The following is a 16,526-nucleotide window of genomic DNA, read 5'->3' as shown; positions in this document are numbered from 1 at the left end:
TCTGGTGAAGCCAGAGGCTATGGATTTACAGCAGACCACAGTCCACTCATCTCCTTATGGCAGTACTTCATGGTGGTCCCATTTCAAATCACAGAATCATTAAGGTTGGAAAAGACCTCCAAGATCATCTGGTCCAACTGTCCCCCTACCACCAATATCACCCACTAAACCATGTCCCTAAGCACCACGTCCAACCTTTCCTTAAACACCCCCAGGGATGCCCACCACCTCCCTGGGTAACCTGTTCCAATTCCTGAGCACTCTTTCTGAGAAGAAATTTCTCCTAATTTCCAACCTGAACCTCTCCTTGAGGCCATTTCCTCTTGTAATAATTTAAATTATTGTAATAAAATAAAAATAATGAACCGCAAAACCTCAAATTACACAAAGGCAAAGAGCATTTTCCAAACATCTACTTACAATTTCTAGGAAATAGCTTGCATGGACATCCTCCATCTCAGCTCCAACAGGCCATCAGCAGAATAAGTCACCAGCTGCAAGCAGGGGCTTTGGGATCAGGAGCTGCCTCTGCCCAGCACCACAGGAGGATGCAGCTAAAGCCACCTTAGCTCAGCCTATGAGGCTCTGTGCCTTTATTAACTCTGGGTCTGTGGAGGGTTGATACCTCCCAGTGGCAACATGTAAAACCAACGAACGTTGACAAACTGAGCCTGATTTCTAGGTACTTAGCAGCAGCAAAGCCAGGGAGACCTAAGGCCACCCTGGATTTATCACCATGATAAAACCAGAGACTGTTTCTTCAGTTCTTCCCCCATCTACTGCATCTACTACTGCTTTCCTCTTCACGCACAAACGCGTGATGTCTCCACTGTCGTTTTGCCCACAGATGAACAATAGGGACTGATGTGTTTCTCAGAGGATCAAAGGGGCCAGCTGCTTTCAGGCTGCTCCAGCATTTGTCAGTCTGCTGTGGCAGGAAGGATGTTTTAGAATATGGCAGGACACCAGATGCAGACGGGGCCAATATTCAACACCGTGCTGGGGCTCTCCAGTGAGGGATGGGAAAAATACACAGGAGCAGCTTATCAGGAAGCATGAAGAGAACATGAAATGAATAATATTGACTAAAAATATAACCTAAACTGAAACAAGAGTTTTTAGTTTAAAAGAGGAAGAACAAATATACAGGAAGCTAGCTGGGAACTTGCTTTTGCCATCAATGTTACATAGCAGATGCTCAGACATGACTTTGTGGAGGAGAGAATAAAACCCAAAGAGAATTCATTATTTTAAGGCCAGAGGAACCATTAGGTCATCAAGTCCAACATCCCTGTGCAGTACGTGATCCAGAACTTCACCACATCATTGTATTAAGCTCAGTATTTCTTCCAGAAAGTAAACTACTTTGTAAGAAAAACACAAATGTTTGGAGTGCCACAATGCAGAATAGATCCCTGAGGGCTTTATGCCCTCCTATACAGGTTAAGTAAGCATCAGCTGTGTCTTTCTCAGGACCAAGAAAAGGGGAATGACACATGCTCCCAGCCCCTGGGTTATACCCGTGCCTCATCCATCTGCTCCAACCCTGCATTTCAAGCCCGGTCCCATCCAATCCCCCAATCCTGCAGTAACAGTGATGTTATTGAGAAATCAGTGCTCCACCATAATCTGGCAGCACTGAGCACTGAAATATGACAGAAGCCAACAACAAAAAAAAAACTTATAATGTACTCACCAAAAATTAAAAAGGAAACAAAAAAGCTTTTATTTTAAAAGAAAATGAAAGAAAAAAAGCTAGTGTTTAAATCCTCTTTCCTCATACTTTAAATGAGCCCAGGGTTATGCCACAATTCAGGTAAATGATGTTTATATAACTGGCATTTGGCTGAATGCATAATTTCTATTTAACAGCCGAAGAGAGGCATTTCAGGGCTTCAAAGAAATCTGACAGGTAATTCCCACTGTAGTTCTGCAGGGTAGCTGAGAGGTAATTATCCTTCTCACTAGTAAATCAATTAGGAATGAATGTATGGAAAGCTTTTCCCCTCCTCCAAGTAACTCCTAATCCTCTAAGCGCTAATGAGCAGACAGTGCTAGCAACCCATCAGAAATCGACAGGAGCTGAGGCACACAAGGTCCTACCAATATCTGATGGCTAAGGAGAAAATACCTTGCCTGGAAAGGGCCTGCACAACTCACTGCGTGCACACAGGCCCTGTTGTTCGTGGTATCTTTCTCCTGCTGTTTATTGCCTCAGAGATTTATTTTTGAGGCCCACAGGAGATCACCGCATTGTGTGCCATTGGGCAGCACTCCCGCTGTCAGAGGGGAAGCACAAGGGATCCAGACTTTGTCCGCTGGGGTAAAACAGATTCACCAACTGCTTTGTGATTCATTATCGATGGTTGCCCTCAGGAGCTCAGTAAAAATGCGATGCTTACTCTGCAGGCCATTTTAACAATGTTCACCCAGAGAGACCAGAAGAAAATTACAACCTAAGTGCATTTTTTTGCCAGACACAACCTTGTGGGTGGGTGTAAAATAAGTCTGATAATAATGAATCTGACAAATCCCTCATTCTCCAATACAGTGACATCTTCCCCAAGAATTTCTAAAAACCTGAATTTATGCTTATGAATTTATCGCTTTGCTGATCAAAGCGGTCAGCTCTAGGTTCAGACAAACCACCTGTTTAACCATGCACAGTAACAGTGTCCTTATATTTAGCAGAGGTGGAAAGAATGAAAACAAGTTGTTCCCACAGCAGCCACACTAAAGCTGGTTTCCTATGGATTTTCCTCACAGCTCCTCTCTGCTTCAAAAGATTTTTCAGAAGGGAGGAGAGGGGGGAAGACAGACAGGTCCAGAAATCATTTCTTAACAACATAAGACCAAAAAAAAAATAAGCCAATACAAATTGTCATCTGCAATAAGAAAACAGAGGGTAAAGATAGTTCTGCATGCCACTACATGATGATATGTGTTATTAGTGAGGAAAAAAATAGGAAAGAGAGAAAAGACCACTAATCTGGAGAGCTTGATAGCTTGAGAAATGCTAAAGATAATCATATACCCTTGTACCCCCAATTTGTGAGGGAGACTTTACACCAGTGACGTAGGATTTGTAACTGAGCATATTGCCTCCGATTTCAGGTGGGCAGAGTTGCTTTGGAAACAGAAGGAACAAGAATTAACTCTTCAGCACCCACCACGCTGGTTTTGGCAGGGGGTATTAAGGCCAGGAGAGTTATTATGAAACACCCCCATTTCATTTTGCTCAGAACAAAGAAACGAAGGCAGTCTTTATGAGAATTCCATTTCTGCACTCAAAAAAAATTTAAACTGACCTCTGACCACCACCTTCTCGCTCTCCTCTCTATATCCAAAAGCACATACTGCTGCCTATAGTAATCAGAGCTATGACTGCCTTAAGATTGCATGCACTGAAATAAACATCAATCCTGAAAATTTTGTAGACTGACCAACGATGGAAAACACAGTGTCAGTAATAATAATAGTAGGAGTAGCAGAATACAAGTTTGGAAACCTAAAGAGGGAGACAAGAGCTGGGCCCTTTGGAAGTGACGAAACAGAACGTGCTGCTCCCCATCCAAACAGCTCCGTTCACTGCCAGCAGTTAGCTGCATGCTGCAGCCCTCCTGTGTTTATTTCTGTGGGTAGCTGGGAACACCTTTGTCCCACTACCTCCCTTGAATCTGCACAGGCAATAATTTTAAACCAAAAAGGCACTGAGCAGTAACTCCTGGGCTGCGCTCTGTGAGCCAGCCTAAGCCCTAATTGCATCATGTGGGAAGCAGGAGCAGGGGGTTTGAAAGCTGTGACCTCATCTTCTCTCCTACACAGCCGAATCACATCGTAGGTCTCCCACCCACTTGCCCCAGCACATTCTCCTTTCGGCCCCCTTATATGATGTAACCAATGAAAATGTCATTTACATCTCTACCTCCAACTTCTCCACAAAGCCAGGGAAAGCACAAGCATCAAATTTAGGAAGAAATATCTTTTCTCTGTTATTGCTAATAATAAAGAAACAGAGAAGGCAAACAGGCATATTAGCTAATAAGTCAGTGCAAGCAAGAGTCCTGGAAGCATTTGTGTGGGTTCAGCTTCTTTAATGTGTAAGAGTCAGAAGAAAGAAAAAAAAAAAAAAGAAAAAAAAAACACCTTTTACTTATTTAACCCCTTCAGCAGGAGATTAAGGACATCATCCCCACCATCAGTAAAACAGGCACAGTTCTACTGAAAACCATGGAATTGCACTAGTGTGACTTGAACAGCAAATTCAAGCTCCGATGAATTGCCAATGGATTCCACTATAGGATCATAATTCCTCTCGGAAGGAACAAAGAGTCATAATTTTGTTTCTATAGCTACCAGCTCAACAGCTCTCCCTTACCTTCCTCTTGTTAGTGGGACTGACATAAAGGTAGCTCAGCACAGTCTTCAGGCCTACTTTGTCATTTAGCTTTTCATAGGTAGTGCCATAGTCTGTTGACCTGGAGAAAAGAGGAGACAAAAAGAGTTTATGTGGTTATTATGGGCAGGAAATGACTGCGAACAGATGCTCAAAGTTATAGCTTGAGCGTTATTACTCTTAAAACTTCGGCTTTTCTGCTTCATTCAGGGTGGCAAGAAGAAAACTTGAGCCTTTGGGACAGGGTCTGTCACTGCATCAATTGATCCTACAGCACTCGGGGAACTGTGGTGCGCTCATGGAGATCTCTGTGGGCTTCAAGGAGGCTCTGCTCTCACATACAGGTGTGGGACCCTTAGCACAAATTCTCTTTTCAGAAAAATCCAGCAGAAGAATCCAAATTAAACCCATCAACAACAATTTTAAGTAGGCTGATTTTCGCCTTGAGATGGGAATCCAAATGTGGCTCACAATTGTAACAGCTAAACTCACGTCTAGATAAAAATGTACCTAAACTGGCATCTTGAGTCCTCAATCACCCCCATCATACTCCGTGCCAGGCATTTAATTTTTCTGAGCTACAGAGACAGATTCAGGCCCCTACACGAGCAAATCCCACCCGGAGGAGCAGATGCTCTGGGGGTGGCATTACCCATTCGTGACTGGAGAAAAGAGCTGCTTCGTCACAGAGGGTTTTCTGTAGCTTCCTCCTCCTCGTTTGTGGGCATGCTTGAAACCCCGCTTTGCCCCGCTTGTTTCTCGTCTGCTTTCACACTCTGCTTTTCTTAACAAACAAGGTTTTTCCTACTAGAACAAATCAACAACTACTCAGGCCAGGATCCCACAGCTGAGCAGCGGTCAGCACCAAGACCGACCCTCGATTCTTTGCCTGGCAGGGCAAAGGCCCACATCACCCTCATGGCACCAGCACGAGCAGTGCTGCCGTGCCCAGCAGCCCCAAACCTCCACTCCAGTGGCTGCAGGAACCGAGCAATGCCAGGGTCTGCACCCAGCTCTGCCACACTCCTCACTGCCACTGCAGTCCAGAACGACACCCAAAGAGCCATGCTGCAAAAACAGGTAGCTGGTGTCAGGCTTCTGAGTCTGGCAGTCACAGAACCTCTGAAGCTTGTTTTAGCAAAGATGTCGCTGCAGCACATTTGCTGTTGTGCTTATTTCAAACACAATTTCTGAATGTGTGAGGAACTGGTTCTTTCCTTAAATGGGCTGAGGCAAGCTTCCTCCTTCGAACACCCAGCAAGTAGTGGTGCTTCAAGTCTTAAACAAATTCTGCGTGCTGTGGTTTAGCTCTAACACTAAACTAGAGCTATTATATTTATACTTAATACCCTTTTATACTAATGTACAGTATTGATACTCACTGGGCTTCATAGAAACATCTCACAATCACATGCTGTATTCCTATGTCAGTGTCCCACACAAAGCATCTGAAACTTTTGTCTCACCAGGTATCAATACAACACAAATTAGCAGCTTTCCCCCTCCAGCAAGGCTTGCAATCGGAGCAGCTCGATAAAACCAAATAACCCAGGCCAACCGATTGCACTCCACAAGGCCTCCAACAGGTCAGAAATCTCCCAGTAATGTTTAGATGTTGAACTTAGTGATACGGTTTAGTGGAGGACTTAGTGTTAGGTTAGAGGTTGGACTCGATCTTGAGGTCTCTCCCAACCTAGACAATCCTGTGATTCTGTGAACACTAAGCTCAGAGCGGTGAGTGACAGGCAGCACGTACTAAGCCGCTTCCTTGGGCTCCCTCTTCCAACATCGCTGAAGCTCTGAACAAGCCACTTGCACGAGTACACATGTACCAGCCACCAGCCGGGGAAAGAAATCACTGGTTTCAATCAGCATTCAAAGAGAACACAAATACGGGTTTAATATTCTCACGGAGCTACTTTGGTTTTATTCTCCGAGTCATTTTCTGATCTCCCAAAATGCCTTGCACTTCTAAAGATGCAGGCTGGATGCCCTAATGACTCTCTCTCATTAAACCATTATCACTCATTGCATTTGCCCTTTCAAAGAATAGCTAGAAAGGAAGTAGGATCATTATTTCGTTAGCTTCTCTAAGGCTTTCTTTATTATCATGACAGTCACCACTGGCTTCACAGAGACGTCTCAAAGGATATCACAATAATATACTGTATTTCCATAGCACTTTCCCAAAAGCTGAGGCTTTTGTCTTGTGTTAATCCATTCAAACTAACAAAGTCCCAAGGGGTGCACTGGGAAATATTATCTCCATTCTAGAGATGAAGAAACTGAAAGCCTGCATAGGTAATAGTGCATTTTTTCAAAAGCAGGCATCTACAATTAGCCTTTTCAGCTTCTTAAATCATTAAGTATACAGCTTGATAATCGAATCTGCTAAACTTCTAACACCACCGAATTCCCTAATTTGAAAGCAAGTATTTACTAAGCACACAAAAAGAAAAGTTTGTTGCCTAATTTTAGCAACCCAAGCCTGACTGTTTTCAGAGATGTGACCTGCAGGTGGAACTGAACTGTTCCACCTCCGTTTTTAATCTTAACTTCAATCTTTTACCTTTATTAATCACTCACCTTTGCAGTTAAAGACTTTAACTGCAAATAAACTAGCTCACATGTACTTAAAGTTGTTTAACCATGTGAGTAGACTGGATACCTCATCTTCTGTCATACCCGTGGTTCTGATTAGCATCCACACCAAAGCACATTGTTAAAGCAGCAGAGGGGAAGAGAGGTGCTTTAGTTGTGTAAAATTGACAAAAGACTTGCTGATAGAAAAGATCTCTTCCACGAGTGACACCCTCAATGCCTGCTTTAACTTTGGGTTTAACTCTTTATGGCTAAGTGACCCTGCCCAGCTGCTTCCTCTGACTTGTTCCCTTAGGCCATGACTGGGGTCCTATCATCTGCAAGGGCATTGCCACATTTATTTATTTATTTTTATATATAACACAGTCTTCATATATCAACTTGTGTGTGCATATATACTTATACACAATATTTCCATAAAACAAATTGTTGTGCCTTATTGAACCACTGGTAGCACCGGAACTGCTATAACACAGAACAGGCTCTGGCTATATATACAAAGCCTATAAAAACTCAGTCCATGCATTTTGTCCCACGTATCCTTGTCCTTGATCTTACAGCATTTCACTGTCCTCTCTATCCTGTATTTCAGCCTGCAAACCATGCTGCTGGCAATACTAAAAAAAAAAAAAAAAAAAAAAGACTGCACAGTGAAAAGCAGTAGAACTCAAGGGACAGTAGTCCAGTCTTGAATGAACTTTTGTTTAACCCAATTCAGGTTTTTTGTTTGTTTTTTGGTTTTGTTTGTTTGTTTGCTGGGGGGGGTGGGGAGAAGGTTGCTGAGGGGGTTGTTTTTTGTGGGTTTTTGTTTGTTTTTATGATGATTATTATTATTATCAGCAGTAGCTAACAGCCATGGGGAAGAATCTCTTCACTGGTCTTGATTAAGATGAAGACTTGATCCAATACAACAAAATCGTAGTATTTGTGTAATCAAATAAATAAATGTGATTTTCCCCAAACATGCTCTGGCACCAAATTCTGAGCATTCCCCTTGGAAGAGTAAGATTTATAACAAATAATTTACTGAGATATGGCAAATTCTCCCATAATTATTTTCCTTCCCAACTAGCTATAGTATCATACCATCTGTTTGACTCCAGTACCATCTCCCTGACACGCCATGAGGTGTTTTAGCCCTTGCTGCAGCTGCTATCCCACAGTCAGCACAGCAGGGCTCAATGAGCTCACCAGGTGGAGAAGCTCCTCTCCACCAAACCTGGGCATCAATCAGCGCACTGAGAGCTAACAAAATCCACCTTATTCCTCTAGTGCTCAGCCTGAGCTTCCCCGTGATTCTGCCAGACAGGCCTGAGCCAGCAAACTCCAATATCGTGATGAGATTTGTTCATCCCAGGGACGGCGATGTGAAGCAAAGGTATGGAGAAGCAGGATGATGCTGTCCCAATTGCTTTGAGGAGCCTTCCCTTCTGATGGTTTCCATCTCAGAGCACTGTCAGGTAGACCAAAGGGGAGTTTGTTTGTCTGCAGCCTTAGCTCCTCAGCTATGGGGATAGGCTAAAAGTGTAATCAGTCTCCCAAGTGCAAAAAGATGTGCAAACAGTGGGGCTGGATGGCTGGGAGGGACAAATCAACCTCCTGGAGCACGTGCATGCAACCAGCTCTCCCGTCAGGGGGTTTCTCCTCTGCTTCTGTGACTCTCACTGCCTGTGTCCACACAGGAGAAGGAGCAGGCATGGGTCTGATTTTAGATTATCGACCTTTTTCCTAAGATACAAGATCTTACACACACATTTCTTCTTGTATCTTTCCTAAGATACAAGATCTACACACACACACACACCCGCAGCGCCACGTTGAGAGCCACGTGGCGGCACGGCCCCACGTCAGCAAGGAGAACATCCCACCTCTGGGTGCCTCACAGAGCAGGAGCACACTCAGCCAGGATTAACATTTTCTCTTCTCCTGTGCCTGCAGACTGTCTGCCTGCAGTGTGCCTGTCTCCCTATGCCCCCCAAACAACTTCTTGCTTTTACCCATTGGCCAATTTTCTCCCCGTCTGACAGACAAACAAAAGCCCTAGAGAATGAAGTTTCTACAAGTTTCATGAAAACCAGCAGCCAGCAAAAAAAGAGAGAAAACTTATTCACGCTCAGTGAAAAGCTGCAGCATGAAGCCAAATCCCATGAGACACGAGAGCAGGCACAGCTCTGAGCATCCAGCTGCAGGAAAACGTTCAAACCCAGCTCACATAGTAATACACCACAAAGACTCCAACTGCACAGCACAAGAAGTCAGGCTGACAAACTTCGGTTGCTTGTGAAAATTTGTTTGTCTCTCCCTTCCCTTCCTCTCCCTCAAAGTACCCACCCCAAGCTTCAGGCCTCTCTGAAGCTTTGGCACACCAAGAAGAGGCTCCTTCAGAGTCCAGCTCCACCATCCCCTGGGGTAATCCCAGCTGACAAAAGTCTGGATCTGGACATTTTACAATAAAGTTATCTATGGAAGCCCTGGGGGGCTGTGCCTGCTTACTTAACCAAGAAAATCCAAGGAGCAGTACTCTGTGAATCTTTCACTTCGCAGAGCAAAACATCTGCTGTGCTGAGAGCTTGTTTTCACCCAGCCATGATTTCAGAGTGACCATAATATGGTACCAGAAGATCTTTACAGCTACTAACAGGAACAACTCCCTCTCTCCATCCCTTCCCCTCTCAAGAAAACTAAGGACAGTAATGAAAGTCTGCAGAAGAAAATATAAACCAAACAAGCATAAGGTGTTGCTTTTTTTTTTTTTTTCCCCTCCTCCAGCAAAGGTATCTTCTCTTGTTTTTTCAATATGAGTCTTTGGGAAGCCTTTGGATGCCTCAGAGGCTGGCCAACAGGATACAGAATATTACACTTCTGGACTGACGGGCAATAAAGCATAGATGATATGAGCATCAGTCACATTTCTAGTGGGTGATACCTCATCACTGTTTCATTTGATCACCATCCCACAAGGCAGGGGAGCTGTTCACACAAGCAGTCATTGCTTTGTAGAAATGATGGCTCAGATGGGCATCAATTCAGTCTCTGGAGATGTAGTTTTTCTATATTCAGCCTACAGTGACAGTGGGCATTAACTTTAAAGCATGTGTTTGCACCACTTCTGTTCTTCTTGTGCCATAGGAACATGGGGGTGCTTTGGATAACCCCAGTAATCACTATCCAGAACAACGTGTCTAAGTATAGGCAGGATATGTACGCACACATTGTATTTATATATGTGTGCATAAATAATATATTTATATATACACACATTGTCACACACCTACATCAGAGGCAGTACGCCTTTACTGTGGGACACAGATTTGGCTAAATGTGGCTCTGAAACTCAGGCCATTTTGCTTCTGCCAAAGGATGGCAAAACCTTTCCTCTGTAGAGAGCAGTAACCAAACTAATGGATCCTGACACTTCATAGCAGGCAAGAGCGAACAATAAAACCTGGGTCTAAAAGCCTATTGCAAAATACTCTGCGTTTAAAGAGACTAGGATCCTGATCAAAGCAAGCAGGCTGCAGGTGGAGTCATTCCTAAGCTTTGCTTTATATTCTGCTGCAAAATAACCCACAATAAGGAAGCACAAAAGCAACAAACAACTGGGACCTCCTATTGTGCTACTAAAATAGCTATTTCCACTGTAATAATCCATAGCTTCTATACCACAGAGGTTTATCTCAACTTAATTTTAGCTACCTTTGAACCAGGTATTTAACTCTGTTTCCCAAGCCTATCCATATTTCCTCTGTAACCAGACAGAGACTGTTAACTTCAGAGAATGACTCATTCATCCTAAAATAGGTGAGGGTGCATTGCTTTCTTAAGGTGTCTTCCTTTATTTAATATAAAGGCAGACCATAGCAACCAATGCGTGAGCTCAGCTGTTAGATGGCTAGAACAAGGTGAGGTATCTCTCCCACGGTAAATGAATTAGAAAAAGTTCTTGCATTGAGTTGGCAGCACAAACGAAGGGAAGGACCTCAGCCATCCTGCCTGAGATCACAAGTTATATCACATCATTCGTTGTAGTGTATCAACACTCTGTTTGACATGTCCCACAGAATAACAACATTTAAGAGAATATTTCTAGAACTAGGTGCCAGAAGATCTGAGGATGCCTCTGTGCTATACATATTCTATAGCACTGCAAAGAGAAGAGAACAGATAGAAGCAGAGAAATTTGATTCAGGTTTCCCATGTTTTCTGGCAGAATCAAGAACAGAAACAAAGACCTCAGGAAATGCAAAATGGCTTCTTCCCAAAAAGTGGGGAGTATGTCCCAGCTCCTGGTGCACCCCCAGCCCCCTCACAGCACAAGAAGTTGAAAAGTCCTTGGCGCTGTGTGAGCACCACTCTGCAACAACTAAAACATCGGTGCGTTATCAGCATTAATTTTCTCCTCAATCCAAAACACAGCACCATAGTGGCTACCTGGAAGAAAATTAATTGTATCTCAGCCAAAAGCAGGAAAACAAGTAACCCTATATATTTTTATGTATTTTTGCACTGTCCCCATGGCCAAAGCCATATGGGGAGGTTCCACATGGGGAGGTTCCATCTAGATATAAAGAAAAATGTCCTTATTGTGAGGGTGGTCAAACACTGGAACAAGCTTCTTAAGAGAGGTGGTTGATGTCCCATGGCTGTCAGCGTTCAGGAGATGTCTGGACAATGCCCTTAATGATATGTATGTATGTACCTTTGTTTAGCCCTAAAGAAGTCAGGCAGCTGGATGAGATGACCTTTGAAGGTCCCTTCCAGCTGAACTATTCTATATGCATCCTATAATAATCACATCAGGAGCTTCAGAAGGGTCATAAGAATCCAAATCATCTGCTTGCCAAGTCAGACCTGAGACAAGGACACCACATCCCTGTAGACACCAACCAAAACAAAAGCTCAATTCTCATGAAAGGTATGATCTGGAGCTAAGACATTCTGGCTTCGTAGAGGTCTCTCCTCTTTCTGCTCTGGTCATTTCACTACTGTGAAATTTATGGAAAAGCATTACTTTTATACAGCTCTGAAGAGCTACACCTCATCATTACTCACTTCCCATTTGTTCTAAAAAATCTGACATATTTATCGTGTTCTTGATTCTGATATATTCTAATTTTCCAAAGAGGTGTTTTATGCATCCCTAATCAGGCAGCATACTGATTCAATTCCAACCACTTGACTGACTCAGCACAGAGCTGGCCTTATCAAAACATATTCAAGAAATTGGGTCTGGAGGACACTTTAACAGCCTCAGAGATAAAAGGCAGCTTTCACGACAAAGCCTCATTAATTAATCAGATATTAATTAGATTATTAATTAGAAACAAAGCCCTTCCCAGACCCTTTTCCACTTTTATTACTATAGCTAAAATGCTTCTGTAATGATTCTCTTAACTAGCTAATCATTTTAAATTTGCATTATTTTTAGCAAAAGGAAAGTGCTTTGATTGTGGGATTTTCTGAAGAAGTTGTAGAGGTTCAGTATCACATCCACGCTATTAGGGGTATTTAAACTGAAACTCCTCCTAAATGTGGATTGGACAAAACATTGAGGGGAGACTACAGAACTGCCCCACCAATAAACTTTCCATTCCTCTGCTCAATGTGGACAGCAGAGACCTCCTTCCAAACATCCAGAGGACCTGTGCACTTTGGGCAACATGGTCTGACAGTCGTCACATCACTCAGAGGGGAACACGCGACTCAAATCTCAGTTTCCCAGCTAGAGATACCAACACCAGTGCTCACTTGTGACCACCAGGATGGGGGCTGTGGCCAGAAACGTGCCTTTGACACGCTGTCTGCCTGTTTCGGGGTCAGTGGTAGGCACTACTGTGGGAACACTGGGTGAACCTGAGTCACTTCTATAAGAAAATTAAAAAAAAAAAAAAAAAAAAAAAAAAAAACCTTATGAGATGCAGCTGAGATAACAGAGGCCATATGTTGCAAGAAGTCCCTTCTAGTGATAGGATACTATGTTTACCTCCAGTCACATCACGACAGTCTCTACATGCTCCTGTTTTAGAAGTAGTAACGCAGCATCAGATCCCCAGTTAGATAAAGTCAATGTGACCCCATTAAATTTAGATGAATGAACGATATTGACAGATCTCTGCTAATTTACACAATAAAGGTCAGTAAACGTTATCCTTCTATATACTTAATGTAGACTAACATCTACGTTAACAAAAAATGCTAGCATTTTGCAAGCGTTTCAGTTTTACATTTGTGAGCATTCTGCATTTTTAAGACACTTCAGAATTTCAAACCTGCAAGGATGAGACAAAGCAACAGCGCAGGTTTGGCTTCCTTAAGAAGCATAAATAACACAAATAAGGCTCAGGCCAACATTGCTCAGAACAGGTATTTTGCTGCGGCTTTGGCTTGTTTTGGCAATAATATTTTCCTACCAGAACTGTCCCCTGCACAAGTTCTTTTTCAGTAAGAAACAAATAAATAGGACAACATAAAATCAGCACAGCCCTGAATCCCTTCAGGCTTATTCCAGTTACCACTGAAATATCTGGGAGCATCTGTGACAGGGTCTGCAAACTCTCCTAGCCTCCTGAACTATATGCTAATGTTTCTGAGCATCTCAAAACACAGACATCATAATCCACAAGAGAAAAAGAGCTCTCGGGGTGGATCATGCAGCTGACAATGCCTTTATGCAGGCTGCATCACTTGCTTTGCAGGGAGGCCTGGTTATACAGAATGGTCCCAGGGCAATAAAAGCTAGGATTATTCTCAACAGTCCCAAAAGGATTCTCTCCCTTTCACATCTAAACAGCAGAGTTATGCTGCTACGTCCTCTCCTAGTTCCTCAGAGTGGAGAATTTTGGTTGGGAAATACTGGGATGTGAATAAAAATGCAAAAAATGAAGAAAGCAGTCATCTTTCATAGTTTATTGGCTTTAGCAACAGTCAGATCAGCAGCTGGATTAAGCCTCTCATAACACAGCTAAAACCACTGCTACACTGCCTGGAAATATTTCATATGAGCACTATGTGAGTGCAAGACTTATCCATTCTATGTGCATTATCAACAACTGACTCAAGCTACTGCTTCTTCAAAATGTAGACACTGACATCTAAGTTTGTGTGTTTACAGTTTCCAAAGAGGTAACCTTGCGTTTATTATGAAGGTTAATAAATGATTGTGGATCCATATGGCAGATGCTGAACATGGAAACCCACCTGCCCACCTGCTTGTGAGTTTTGGGCAGTTCTGACAGCTCATGACGAAACATCTCTGCACCGCTGTGCCCCAAGACCCCACTGCTTAATATCTTTCAAACCACAGTTGGCTCAGGCTTAATTTTGCCCCAGAAAAGCCTCCTTTTCCTGTCATCTTTTGTGCTCGGCACTCAGAGGCTCATCTAACACAAAACACTTTGTCTTGGGAGAATAAACCTGTTGGAATTTTTTCAGACAGAAGATCAATAAAGTGGAAACAGCTTGAAAAGTCAATCAGCTCCTGCACATCCCACAGGAGATGGCTCGGTGATTGTCATTTTAATGAAGGAATAGTAAACTGAGCACAAGGAAATGCACATCCCCTCCAAACTCACAAGGGACAATATCTGAGGCTGAGAAGCAACAAAAGAAATGGAGGCACTTGACTTGGGAGACCTGCAAGGATCCAGCATTGCCACAGACTTCCAACGTGGTTGCAAGCATTTTGTGAGAGCTACACCTGGTGACATGTTTTGCTGTTACAACCATCTAGGTCAGAAGATAGCCTTTGTTCCCTCAAAAATGCACATACTTGTGGATATTTCAACTGTAAAGTGAGATCAACACTTTCCCAGCCATGACAGATGGTTTGGAATTACTATGTGAAGCCCCGTGCCCTGTGCTATGCCAGAGGTCAGAGTACATCAATGTAATTGCCTATTCTAGCTTTCAAGTCTACGACTCAGTATATTTTGGGCCTTTGTCCACGCTTTCTACTTGAGTTTGGGCTCCGGTCCCACTCGGGGTATCTGCCTGTTGATGAGCTAACTGTTGTTCACATTTCCGCATCCATGGATCCATGCTTAAAAAAAAAAAAAAAAAAAAAAAAACACAAAACAAAATGAAAAAAAAAAAAGAGCAAAACTCATTAAAGCACCCAGGGTGTCTTCAATTGTATTCTAACCCTGCATGATTCACTCACAGCTCCTGGACAGTTTTAAAGCAGTAGCACTGAAGTTCTCTCAGTCTAATTATTTAAGCACAGGAGAGATATGGCATTTTTTCTTCATTCCACCTGATGCTTCATTCAACCTGATGCTTCAAAAGGCAATAAGGAGATGAATCATGATGCTACATTCCTGAAGGGCACTATTAAGACCCCAGGGATAATGTCAGCATAAAGGGTCACCCATCTTTTAGCAGGCAGATCGCAATAGCCTGTGATTAATTAGGACGCAGTGACAGCTCATCATTAGCTATTTCCTAATCCCTTTTAGCTGCCTTTCCAGAAAGCACGTGGTTTGTTTTAACATCAGCTTTAACATTCTGGGAATGAATCTTCCTGCAGGCTGCACACTAACTCTCTGAAAACAAGCCCCATGCAGTCGACAAGGATCTGATCAAGCACTTGAAGCAGGGGCAGTTCTGCAGGCTTGTCTGTGCACAGCTCTAAAGGTTCATACTCTGAGGACAGTTAAGAAAATAAAACGCATACCAAAGAGGAAGGTGTACACAGTGCCTCAAGTATTTCCAACAAAAGCCTTTAGTCATGACTGAGATGTCAGTCAGCGGTGTATGAGCATGCTGAGCACAAGAACATGTAGAGAAAGCAGTGCCTCTCTGTGACTTATTGCAGTCCCAGCAGTGATGGGTGGCCTGCAGCTCAGAGGAACTTCCTTCCCCTGCTCCATCTCTTCAGGAGATCTCTGGGATTGGGCATAGACAGGAAACCTACTGGATTCACGCTGCCTTGAGTACACTCCTCAGCTGATCGTGTTTTAGCATTAGACCCTTAGTTAGCATATTTCTGAAATAAACTACCTATTACATCCATAAGTGGAGGGTTCAATGTTCCTCACAACCTTCAGGCAGCCCTGTCACCCACTCTTAACTAGGCACAGAGTTGGCCTGCATGACTTAGCCAGATAAAAAACTTCCACCAAACTTCCCCCAGCTCATCCCTTCCCTGCCTTTTCATACCTCTAATACCCCTCAGGTGTGTGTTTAATATCAACCACAGCCCATGCAGTCAAAAAAATGCCTTTCCCCAGACTCCATTTTAGACATGCATAGTTATTTAAGCTCGACTCAGACGTAAGGGAATGTTTCCATGTTAATGAGCTAAAATCATGGATCGATACAGTTCATACTGAGACTCAAGCACTGTGATTATTGAAAGAGGGAACACAGAACGAGATATTACATCATGTACATGTGCATCTATTACACAGCTGCTAAGCTTTAAACAAAGCATTTACAACAATCAGAGTAGCACGGTGAAATAGCAGCTGTCTTTTCAAGCCAACAGTAACTGTGTTTGGGAGTGCTAGCTGAAGGAGTTATTTCTTCATCC

The 16,526-nt window shown here is 43.1% G+C and overlaps 1 protein-coding gene across 4 annotated transcripts in view; it reads right to left on the bottom strand.

Moving 5' to 3' along the window:
• The window catches only part of SORCS3 (sortilin related VPS10 domain containing receptor 3), a 279,259-nt gene that overhangs the window by 153,925 nt on the left and 108,808 nt on the right, over positions 1-16,526 (bottom strand). For all 4 annotated transcript variants that reach the window (XM_068688547.1, XM_068688550.1, XM_068688548.1 and 1 more), the window contains one exon: positions 4,379-4,478. In XM_068688547.1, the coding sequence (XP_068544648.1) occupies positions 4,379-4,478 (100 nt within the window). The remainder of the gene's footprint in view (positions 1-4,378; positions 4,479-16,526) is intronic.

This window comes from Anas acuta, chromosome 7 (genome assembly GCF_963932015.1).
Source record: "Anas acuta chromosome 7, bAnaAcu1.1, whole genome shotgun sequence".
NCBI classification, from domain to species: Eukaryota; Metazoa; Chordata; class Aves; order Anseriformes; family Anatidae; genus Anas; species Anas acuta.
The sequence above is the reverse complement of the archived record's forward strand: the minus strand, read 5'-3'. Positions and strand labels throughout refer to the sequence as shown.